Source organism: Babylonia areolata, chromosome 13, assembly GCF_041734735.1.
Source record: "Babylonia areolata isolate BAREFJ2019XMU chromosome 13, ASM4173473v1, whole genome shotgun sequence".
Lineage (NCBI taxonomy): Eukaryota > Metazoa > Mollusca > Gastropoda > Neogastropoda > Buccinidae > Babylonia > Babylonia areolata.
The window spans coordinates 21,054,349-21,066,443 of NC_134888.1; the positions used below are offsets into that span (position 1 = coordinate 21,054,349).

Sequence of the window (12,095 nt, forward strand, 5' to 3'; positions counted from 1 at the left end):
AATCTAACATTTCATTTCTAATAAGAACAAAGTAATACAATACGGTGAATATTACTACAGTAACATTTGTAACATATAAGCCCCCCACCCCCCTTCCAAAAAAAACCAAAAAAACAAAACAAACAAAAAAACAAAACAACCCCCCCCCCCCCCCAAAAAAAAAAAAAACAACAAAAAAAAAACCAACCAACCCCCCCCCCCCCCCCCCCCAAAAAAAAAACAAACAACAACAACAAAACAAACAAACAACAACAACAACAACCAAACAAACAACAACAACAAAAACAAACCAAACTCCAACTTATAATAACAACGTAACACAAACCGGTAATGAAACAATGGGAAGGAAAAAATACCCCCCACAAATCAGTAACATCTGTAATAATTCATATCGTATATATCTTCCAATATAAAGACCCGCAACATGCGACTGATTTATTAAAAAAAAAAAAAAAAAAAATGTGGAATAAAGTGATGTGACAATAGAAAAAATGACACAAATTAAAATTAAGTTAAAAAAAAAATCCAATTGAAGCGGGAAAAAAGGAGTGAAAAAAAAATAAAAAGGGGGAGGAGGGTGGGGGGGTGGGGAATGCAACTATTTGACATAATCCGAAATACTTAGGAATTAGAAAGTAGATGCAACTGTTACTGCTAATTCCTACATCATATGGAACTCTCAAAGCCTGTTTGGTATCTGCTCTCACACCCCTTCGCATCCTCCCCCCCTTTTTTTTTCCCATTTATCTATCTTTTAAAGCGGATGATTTACGATGCTGGGTTTAATTGTATATGGAGTGGAGTGATGGCCCAGAGAGGTAACGCGTTCGCCCAGAAAGCGAGAGAATCTGAGCGCGCTGGCTCGAATCACGGCTCAGCCGCCGATATTTTCTCCCCCTCCACTAGACCTTGAGTGGTGGTCTGGACGCTAGTCAGTCGGATGAGACGATAAACCGAGGTCCCGTGTGCAGCATGCACTTAGCGCACGTAAAAGAACCCACGGCAACAAAAGGGTTGTTCCTGGCAAAATTCTGTAGAAAAGTCCACTTCGATAGGAAAAACAAACGAAACTCCAAGCAGGAGAGAGGAAAAAAAAAAAAAAAAAAAAGGGTGGCGCTGTAGCGTAGCGACGCGCTCTCCTTTGGGAGAGCAGCCCGAATTTCATACACACAGAGAAATCTGTTGTGATAAAAAGAGAAATACAAATACAAAATACAAATACATCAGTCGGCAAGCTTTGATTACCTTCTGCTTGAAACAGTAAATGCTAAACAAACAAGAGAGGCAAGGCCTTCAAGACTCACTTGTGATAAATTAAGTCCCCTAGCATTAATTACAGAGTAATTTCCCTTTTTTACTACTGCACCAAAACGTTTGCAAAATAAATAAAAATTCCATTCTTAGCAAAAGAAGTTCCTGTTTGAACAAAAAATGATAATAATGACTCCTCTTGTTGTGTCAGAATAAGAGGTCAAAGTGCCAAGTTAGAGAATACAAAAAATATAAATATAACAGTAAATGCAGTTTGCATATAATTAGGCTTCTTTTTTTTTCTTTTCTTTTCTTTTTTTGGTGCCCATCCCAGAGGTGCAATATTGTTTTCAACATGATGACTGGAAAGAACTGAATGTTTCCTATTTTTATGCCAAATTTGGTGTCAACTGACAAAGTATTTGCAGAGAAAATGTCAATGTTAAAGTTTACCACAGACACACGGACACACACACACAACCGAAATCCGGGTTAAAACATAGACTCACTTTGTTTACACAAGTGAGTCAAAAATGGGAAAAATAAAGTTTGCAAAATGCATAGTATCGACAAATTATGTATAGAAAAAAAAGGAGAAAATACAACGGAAGAAGAAGAAGAAGAAGAAAATGAAACCACAAACAAAACCTGAACTGAGTTGAGAGACAAGGAACGAATAAAATGGCTTCAGATACACCTACTTATTACAATGAGTGGCAATGAAATCGCATATTTTTGTTGTGTGTTTTTTTTTTGCATTTTTTTTTGTATTTCTTTTTATCACAACAGATTTCTCTGTGTGAAATTCGGGCTGCTCTCCCCAGGGAGAGCGTGTCGCTATACTACAGTGCCACCCTTTTTTTTTTTTTTTTTTTTTTTGTTGTATTTTCCTGCGTGCAGTTTTCTTTGTTTTTCCTATTGACGTGGATTTTTCTACAGAATTTTGCCAGGAACAACCCTTTTGTTGCCGTGGGTTCTTTTACGTGCGCTAAGTGCGTGCTGCACACGGGACCTCGGTTTATCGTCTCATCCGAATGACTAGCGTCCAGACCACCGCTCAAGGTCTAGTGGAGGGGGAGAAAACATCGGCGGCTGAGCCGTGATTCGAACTAGCGCGCTCAGATTCTCTCGCTTCCTAGGAGGACGCGTTACCTCTAGGCCATCACTCCACTATGTATACCTGACCGACAACACTGAGAGGAAGGGGGGTGTAGGGGTGGGGTTAAACTGCTGGAACAATTCATTACAAAGCAGCCTTGTCTTGCTGTTCATCATCATTATTATTATTATTTTTTTTAATGATATGTGTTAAAAAATCATCTCTTTTCGTTATGTTTTGATGTGTTTTTCTTCTGTTTATAAATAGCTTTTTTTTTCTTTCTTTTTTCCGCTTTTGTCTCTCTTTGGGGGCAGGGGCTTAATGTAATATATATATATATATATATATATATATATATATTTTTTAAAAAAAGAAAAAGAGAAAGAACAAAAAAGAGAGAAGGAGGTGTACTTGTATATCTATTAACTATGCTACCCTTTCACACATACGCTTGTTTTGAGGGGTGGTGAAGGGTATACGAGGTTTTTGTTCAAGGCCTTTTGAGTGTGTATGATGTGAATGAGAAGAAAAGTAGGTAGTTCTTAGGCAATACAGAATATATTAATAAAACAAAAGCAAAGGAATTTGTGCATCTCCTCTCTCCACCCCCACCCCCTTTAACCCAACCACCTACCCGATCTACAAAAATTACATTCACCTGTTTTCTCCCATCGAGAGAAAAAAAAAAGAAAAAAAAAAAGTCACTTGAACAAGGTTCTTTTTTCTTTATACTTTCCATTTATCATTTAAGAGAAATCCTGTACAGAATATTAGCTCTCTCTCTCTCTGTGCTTGCCATATGCACAGCCTCAGTCCTTTATTTATTATCATTATAAATGCTAAATGTTCGTGATTTCTATGCCTTTTCATTGTTGAAACATAATTTGGACAATCATATTTGGGCTTGAAATCATTAAAAAAATAAATAAATAAAAAAAACCAACAAAAAAACAACAACAAAAAACCCCACAACTATACAACAACAAAAACCCACCCCAAAACAAGACGAAACAAAAGAAAACAAACACACACACACACACAAAAAGGGCAAAGCTTTTGGGATTACAGTTCTCTTACATATTTCAATCCAAATCATAATCATGCTTACCATCTGAAAAGAGTGTTAACTGAACGAAAGTTGTGTGTTCAAAACAGAACAATTCCACTTACAGCAGCCCACACAGCTCGATATTTCATCGATTTACGGATCATGATATAGATCTATCAGTGTTTCAGACTTTCACTGTCTTCATCACGACTTTCCGTCTTTGGTAACTCGTAACAAAAAGTTTTAAACGCTTGTGTAACACTCACGGTATGCAAAACCAAAACCGATATTCCGTGATTTTCACTAGTCAGTGACTAGTGTCATTTTGCCCCTAAATTATTATTAATATTTTGCTTGATAATATATATATATATTTTTTTAGTCTTATCCACAAAAAACGGGAAACCATCAAGCACCACCCTCTCAAAAAAAAAAGGAAAAAAAAGAAAAAAGAAAAAAAAAGGTGCAACTTTTTCGGGACAGTCTTTTTTCCAATCATTTACATGACTGAAAAAGTTTGAAAATCTGAACGACTGGGAAAAAAAAAATAATGTCAACTTGCGTCCAGGCACTGTCTGTGAATGTAGTTAGCTTTCGAACGTAGGCTATATGAATTCTTCTAATGAACTTGTTTCGTTCGTCGCTGACAGTAAGGGACTGTATAATACAGAGAGAGAGAGAGAGAGAGAGAGAGAGAGAGAGAGAGAGAGAGAGAGAGGGGGGGGGAGGGGGTGCGAGAGAGAGAGAGAGAGAGAGAAACAAACTCAACAAAGAGAATCATGTCCGACCGACAGCTAATGCGCGCAATACAGCACACACACTAGGAAGTTAATAACACGTGTTTACTGTAAACAACCCTGTAAGCGCCCACGCCCGCTTTCTACAACTTTCACCCTAAAGTTGAACTGGGTGGTGGGGGGTTGGGCGTTCACTGGGTACTTCATGTACCCCTTTGCAGGGAGCCCATCCCCCTCACTTCACTGGTTTCATCACACAGCACTGGCTGGGCTGGGTGTGAGTGAGAACGAAACCGTAGCTACTGATACAAGACACTGCGTCATGGTGTAAACGTCATCATGCTCCCGCTTGGTTTGTAAGTCACACACACACAAATTATATATACATATGTACACACACACACACACACATATATATATATATATATATATATACACACACACATCTCATCCTTGGGCTGTAGTCTTTATCTCCAGACCAGCTTTGTAAAGTGTAAAACAACACGAACACACACTGATTAGCATGACTTCATGATGTATTGGGGTAGTGAGCGTCTTTTGATCTGCCTCGCAAAGCAAAACGATCACACACACACACACACACAGAACTAAACCGATTGACATTAGTTCATGATAATTTTTTTTATTTTTTAAATTTTTATTTTATTTTTTATAAACCAAGTTTGGGTTTGTGAGCGTTAACAAGGAATGTTTACCATGGGCAGTTTTAAACCCCCAAAAATCGGAGCTGGGCGTTTTACTGCTACCAGTACAGATACTGGGTGATATACAAGGTAACTAAGTTTACAGTAAGTACGAACATAGTTGCACCCATCGTGGATTGACACAGGGACAGACATCCGACATTACTTGTCCAACAAGTTCAACGCTCCGGAAACGATCGCATAGTCCCATCCTGACCGCAACAGTGTGACACAGACACACACACACACACACACGGATACACGACGTCGATGCAGTGCCACGGCACACGGAGATCTAAACACGTGACGTCAGTGCCACACACATACACACGGATGCACTGTCCTGTTGGCAAACCACCTCAACAACATCCGACGACGTTTTCAAAGTCGGTTATCAACACGGACGTACAGTCTCCGCAGTTCAGTTCAGTTCAGTTTCAGAAGGAGGTGTCACTGCGTTCGGACAAATCCATATACGCTTCACCACATCTGCTTGGCAGATGCCTGACCAGCAGCATAATCCAACGCGCTTAGTCAGGCCTTGTGTACACGAATATATTTGTGTAACTGTCAGAGTGGATTTCTTCTACTGAATTTTACCAGAGGACAACACTCTCGTTGCCATGGGTTCTTTTTCAGTGCGCCAAGTGTGTGCTGCACACGGGGACCTCGGCGGTTTATCGTCTCATCCGAATGACTGCTTGCTCAGTTTGATTTTCCAGTCAAACTAGGGAGAAAGGGCGAGTGCGAGATTCGAACCCAGACCCTCACGGACTCTCCGTACTGGCAGCTGAACGTCTCAACCATTCTGCCACCTTCCTCCTCCGGAACGATACAGCATGCACACAGTATACCTCCATACAACTGTAGCAGCCTAAAACGGATCTATCTGCTTTAAAACTGGGCCTACTTTGTACATGAACAAAATAAACCAAAGCGACTCTCTCTCTCTCTCTCTCACACAAAACATATGTATGTTTGTATGTACAAATGCATTGTATTACTTTCTGTCACGACAGATTTCTCGAAATTAGGACTGTTCTTTCCGTGGCACAGCGCATAGCCCACAGTGCACCCCCCCCCCCCCCCCCCCCCCCCCCACTTTTCTTTCTGTGTGAAAGTGTAGGTTTTTTTTTTTTGTTTTGTTTCATTGTCAGTGTCAATTTTCTTCAGCTTTTTGTTTTGACCCCCAAGGGACAAACCTTTTTATTGCCGTGGGTTCTTTTACATTTCACGAGGTGATATATCTACATATATGGCCAAGCTAACATTGTGTACGAATGGCACGTGCGCCGTTTCTGTCAATCCCTCTGTGTATCAATGGTAATAATCATTTTTTAATGTTAAGTCAGCACTTGTCCGACTGAGCTGATACTTGATAACGATGCCTGTTATTTCAATCTCGTTAATAGGTTTCATTCTCGTTGTCCACTTTTTTTGTTGTTGTTCACGAACAATTTTCATGATCATCATCTGCTTGGTTGGAAACTTGGTGAGCGGCTCACACCAATCATTGGAAATCGAAGGGTGTATTGTATTGTATTGTATTGTATTGTATTGTACTGTACTGTATTACTTTTTGTCACAACTGGTTTCTACATGTGAAACTAGGACTGCTCCATCCATGGAGAGCATGTTATGTCATCACAGTGCAACGCCACCCTTCTCCCATCTTTTTTTTTCCCTTCTTCTTTATCTATTTTTAAGTGTATGTTTTATCATCACATAGTGAGTTTGATTGATTTTGCTTATTTCACGTTTGTGCAATTTGTGTTTTGCTAGTTTTGTTGATTAAGTTTACAGTTGGGCCAAAATAAAGTGAGAGCTGTATTATCAACGGTTTCTCCACTGCAATGGGAAATCATTTACAGCGTAGTCTTTTGTGAAGGACTATGACTTTCAAACTTGGAGGCAAAATTGCACTGGCTCCTAGTGCTGCAGCCTCGGGGGACGAGTTGGCTTTTGTGAACCATCCCAACACCGACTGTACTAAAACCCGAGAGAGTGGGGATGTAACCTAGGCAAGACACTCTCCACTATAATCAAATTTCTAGCCCAGATAGTCGGGACAGCAGTTGCCTCCTCCGCTGTTCTAATGGTCATTGTCGGACATGACTGTCGATCATACTTTTATTGCTTGAAAACTGGGTTTTCATGTCTTATCAATTTATCTATTCAAAAACCAGCCAACCACAATCTGCACAAAAAGGGGCAATCAATAAAGCTTAGTTGACTGACCAACCAAACTATGCAAACAGATCTTGTTCGACATCTCGACTGACGTTTTTCTCCTTCTACCTTTACTTTCTTTTATTCCTTGAAGCATTATTACGAGAGGTGCTCATTATGAACGTGAATAGAGGAGAAACTACAACAGAAACACAATTTGCGTCATACAACATAGCAATGAAATCGAAGTTGGAATGTCAAATATAATTCAATTCTTGAAAATATGTCGTGCTCAGGAAGGCAATAAAGTGGGGTAACGGAGATAACCTTCCTCAAGGAAACATGGCCCTTTCAGTTTCACATTATTCTCGTGTTATAATCCATAACGACTTGTGCATGGGGAAATTATTCAATGAAAGAATTGTCGCTTTGTCAAACAAGCTCCATGCAGAACAACAATATTAAACTGGTTCAAAGACTTTTTAATTTGGGAGATCAACGCTCGAAGACGATGACTGTTGTGGCCATCAAAACCGTCGTTACACCAGTCAGTGATTGAGGAGAATCCAATAATTACCAATAATGATAGTCAGTCGTGTCCGACTATGACCATCAGAACAGCAGAGGAGGCAACTGCAACTATTTGGGCTAGAATTTGATTATAGTGGAGTGTCTTGCCCAAGTTACACCCCCACTCTCTCGGCCAAGGTTTTAGGACAGTCGGCGTTGGGATGGTTCCCAAAGGCCAACTAGCCCACAAGGCTGCAGCACTAAGAGCCAGTGCAGTTTTGCCTCCTAGTTTGAGAGTCATAGTCCTTCACAAAAGACTAAGCTGTAAATGATTTCCCATTGACTGGAGAAACCATTGATAATACAGCTCTCACTTTGCTGTTGGCCAATAACTACCAATAATGAAACAGAATGCAACGAACCTTTTTACCGGGAAGCATCAAAGTCATTTTCCATGATCACTTTGGCGTTGGGAACCATTATACCTGTTGGGTCCCTCATAACTTAAATGATGAACAAAAGAAGGTAAGGGCTTATTAGAAGCATGCCCAAAACTTCGACAGTGGAAGATCAGTTCGAATTCTATGACACTGCATCTAGAGACGAGACGTAGGAATTTCAGTGTGATCCTGAAACGAAGCAACAGTCTGCAATCTGGGTCTTCTCCTAGGTGAGAGAGAATCCACCTCTAAAATCTAAAAGTGTTGCCCCAACACAAAAATGGTGGTGTCTTTGTTTTCAAAACCCGGTCATGTAATCACGATACAACTCCAGGACAGTAAAGGCTACCTCTGACTGGAATGCCAAGCACTGCCCACATGAAAGTATTTGAGGCACGGTGCAGACAGTGTCCCTGCACTGGAACCAGGGTCTCTTCTGCTGCATCACGACAATGCCAGAGCACACACTGCCGCAGTAAGTTTTTGACTTCCTGGCTGAATAGAGCACAGCTGGTCACGCATCCTCCCATATTCCCTTGATTTGCCCCCTTGTGATCGGTTCCTGTTCCCTTTTGGACAACCGATAGCTGAGAGGAAGGACAGTTCCAGAGTGATGAAGGTGTTAAGCTTTCTTCGAGGGCGCTGTTTAGGCAATTCCTACTCAACGTGGAGGGGTGTGTCATGGACTCATGGTTTAAAAGAATGGGAAAGTGCTTGAAAACTAAGGGGTGATACACCTACCAGCTGGAATAGTAATTTTATTTGCAAGCACTTCCCACATGGCTGCAATCAGATACTAATCGATGGTGTTACTGTTTGTCAGCAGATTTCTGTGTGTGTGAAATTCGGGCTGCTCTTCTCGAGGAAACCGTATCTAAACAGTGCAGCGTCATCTATTTCCCTTTGTTTCTTTTATTTTTTGTCTGCATTTGTATTTGTTTTCCTATCAGAGCAGATTTTCTGCAGAATTTTGCCTTTTTTCCCCCCCATCTTTTATTGCCGTGGGTTCTTTTACATGCGCGAAGTACATGCTGCACACGGAAACCCCTATTTATCGCATCACGACAGGGGGATGGGATGGGGGAGATCTTTTCACATTTTTTGGGGGGTAGGGTAAGGTGAGGATGATAAAATAAGCGGAAAAGCTTATGTTGTAAGCACAGCCTCGTCACATTAGATGCACCTAAAGAGCTGAAAGGTTCAGATAATATGTCATTAAGTGTGCTGTTTTACAAGTTTCCGGTGTTTTTGTTGTTGTTTTTTTTTTTTTTTTTTTTTTAATACTTTTTTGTCACACGAGACAGTTTTGCATTTAACCTGGTTTAATTAAAAGAGAGAAATTTGAGCAGTCCCTGAGCGGACCGGGCCGCACTGAAAGAAGCAACAATGTCAACTGACGTGAATGAAACCGTGGTGTACGGGGTGTAGGTGAGGTTTAATTCTTGGGAGGACCGACTCTGACTGAATGACACAGGACCTGGATGACTGATGAGGCCAAGTAACAGCCGTCAGTCGGCTCTAGCCAGAAAGGCAGCCTGTTGTGCAAGTGACCCCGAGTTTGTAAAGCGCTTACAGCTTGGTCTCCGACCGAAGACAAGCGCTATGTTAAGTATCCTTATTTTGGATTTCTTTTTATCACAACAGATTTCTCTTGTGTGAAATTCGGGCTGCTCTCCCCAGGGAGAGCACGTCGCTATACTACAGCGCCACCCTTTTTTAAAAAAAATATTTTTTGTATTTTTCCTGCGTGCAGTTTTATTTGTTTTTCCTATTGAAGTGGATTTTTCTACAGAATTTTGCTAGGAACAACCCTTTTGTTGCCGTGGGTTCTTTTACGTGCGCTAAGTGCGTGCTGCACACGGGACCTCGGTTTATCGTCTCATCCGAATGACTAGCGTCCAGACCACCACTCAAGGTCTAGTGGAGGGGGAGAAAATATCGGCGGCTGAGCCGTGATTCGAACCACCGCGCTCAGATTCTCTCGCTTCCTAGGCGGACGCGTTACCTCTAGGCCAACACTCCACTTATCATCATCATCAACACTCACCTTAGCGGTCCCTGGACATGCGACGACGCTCCTTCCATCCTTCACAGCCACGCGGGGTCAACAACTGACGCTAGCCCAGACACATAGTTCAAGATTCTCCCTCTCCTCTTCCTCAATGAAGGAAAAAACAACAACAGCAACAAACCATGCTTTGATGTGAGAATCCTCGTGTTTGGTTAACAGTCAGCTTCAAGACGAAAAAAACAAAACAAAAAAAACCAACCAACAAACAATCCCACAAGAACACAAAAACAACTTTTTTCCTTCACCTTAAGATGGAGATCGTTACGCCTGAACTCCTAACAGGAACCCAAGTCTTGTCAACCACAATCAAGTTCCAATGAAGGATGAAATGATCGCTTTGTGTGTGTGTGTGAGCGTGTGGCACGCACAAACACACCACTCACTCAAATCACGGTGTCACAAGCTCCCTTCGAGAGAGACTCTCTCCCCTGTATAACAATCCCTTCGGACAATAACATTTCACCTGAGGGGCGGGGCTACACATCATGTGACATGCAAAGCAGCGACAGGGGGGCGGGACGGCCTAGCACTGGGGCGGAGCCTGTTCAGGACGACAGTAGGGAAGAGCAGGGTTTAGGAGGAAAGGGGGCGGGGTCGAGGGGTAAGAACGAATGTAACGCAGTGTTGTCATCCCACTGTGCCCCTCTCCCCACCCATCCCCCAACCCTACCCACCCATGATAGACAAAACAGTCACGATCTGAGAAGAAGCGGTGCTTTTTATTTATTTATTTTTTTTTAGCTGCTTGCTGGCACACCCGAGTACACTATATCTCAATTAAACTGTCCAACGTTTTTCAATAACGAACTCTATTCCCCCCTTCTACTGTCGGAGCCCGAAACTTGACAAAAGCGGACTTCTTCATCGACTGAAGAAAAAGAAGACTAAAGAAGAAGAAGAAGAAGAAGAAGAAGAAGAAGAGAGAGAGAGAGAGAGAGAGAGAGAGAGTCCCTTCAAGTCAGTTAAAAGTCAATTCGAAGTGAAGACCTTTTCCCCAGTGTCATCCTGATTCAACTTAATTCCCGATTCACCCATCATCAGTACCAATTCGCTTGTTCCTTTATGTATGTATGACTGGTTTGATGTGCCGTCGGAAAGCTGTACGAGAGAGACTTCTCTCCCAGTTCACAGTTTTTAGCTTCTCCATATATATATATATATATATATATATATATATATATATATATATATATATTCTTTTACCTACGTATATGTACACGACGCTTTGTCCTGAATGATGACAATATGAGCACTGGTATCTGTCCACAACCACCCCACCTTTATTTTTCCATTCGCACGCGCGTGTGTGTGTGTGTGTGTTGCTGTTGAGCCTCATTTTTCAGTGAGTGAGAGAGAGTGAGAGAGAGAGAGAGAGAGAGAAGAAACAGCAGCAAACAGAACGGAGAAAAATTGACAAGAGGACTCACCATCAGCAAGTCCTGCTGTTCCCTCGTTGCTCCTCTAGCACGTCGTCTTGATCTGCCGTCTGCCCGTCTTGACCCAGCACGGTGCTTCTTGTAGCAATAGCAGTAGTAGTAATAGTAGCAGTAGTAGTTAGTAGTGGTTAGTAGCGATAACAGTGGATGCGTCCGCTGCCGTGGCTGTGTGCTCCTGTCGCCCTCCCCTCCGGTGTATAGTAGGTAAGGTGTGTGTACATAACCCAAGTCAAATGACATGAAATCTAAGACCACGTCGCTCGAAACCCAAAACTGTGCGAAGATATCTGAAAATTTTGTCCCCGACCCCCTCCCTCCCACCTCATTTTTCAGGTGAAAACATGAAATTATGTTGCTGTAAATATGAAGTCATCGTAATGTAAGCAGTATATTTTTTCCGTAGAATTCTTTGTGCAAGGACCTGGAGCAAAATGTATATAAACGACCGTGCAAATGAAAGTTTGTACTAGGACCCCTCCCCAACAAACACACACACAAAAAGGACAGAACAAAAAGCTGTGATCTCGACTGTGCTTCATGCTTGTGCTTTTCATGCACACATTTTGGTAATTTAACAACCGAGAAGGAATATTTACTGTACTGACAATAGAAATCAATTTAAAATGTTTT

At 41.6% G+C, this 12,095-nt stretch overlaps 1 protein-coding gene across 2 annotated transcripts in view; it reads right to left on the reverse strand.

Annotated features, from left to right (window-relative positions):
- LOC143288873 (uncharacterized) overlaps positions 1–10,423 on the reverse strand; it is a 23,062-nt gene extending 12,639 nt beyond the window's left edge. Inside the window, exon 1 of one of the 2 annotated variants that reach the window (XM_076597530.1) lies at positions 10,275–10,423. Coding sequence is in view for 1 of the 2 variants with exons in the window: in XM_076597529.1 (XP_076453644.1) it covers positions 10,006–10,043 (38 nt within the window). In the remaining variant the exon portion in view is untranslated. Of the gene's footprint in view, positions 1–10,005; positions 10,200–10,274 lie in introns of those variants that run through there. The other variant, XM_076597529.1, reaches the window with a different exon arrangement.
- Between the last annotated feature and the right edge of the window lie 1,672 nt (positions 10,424–12,095).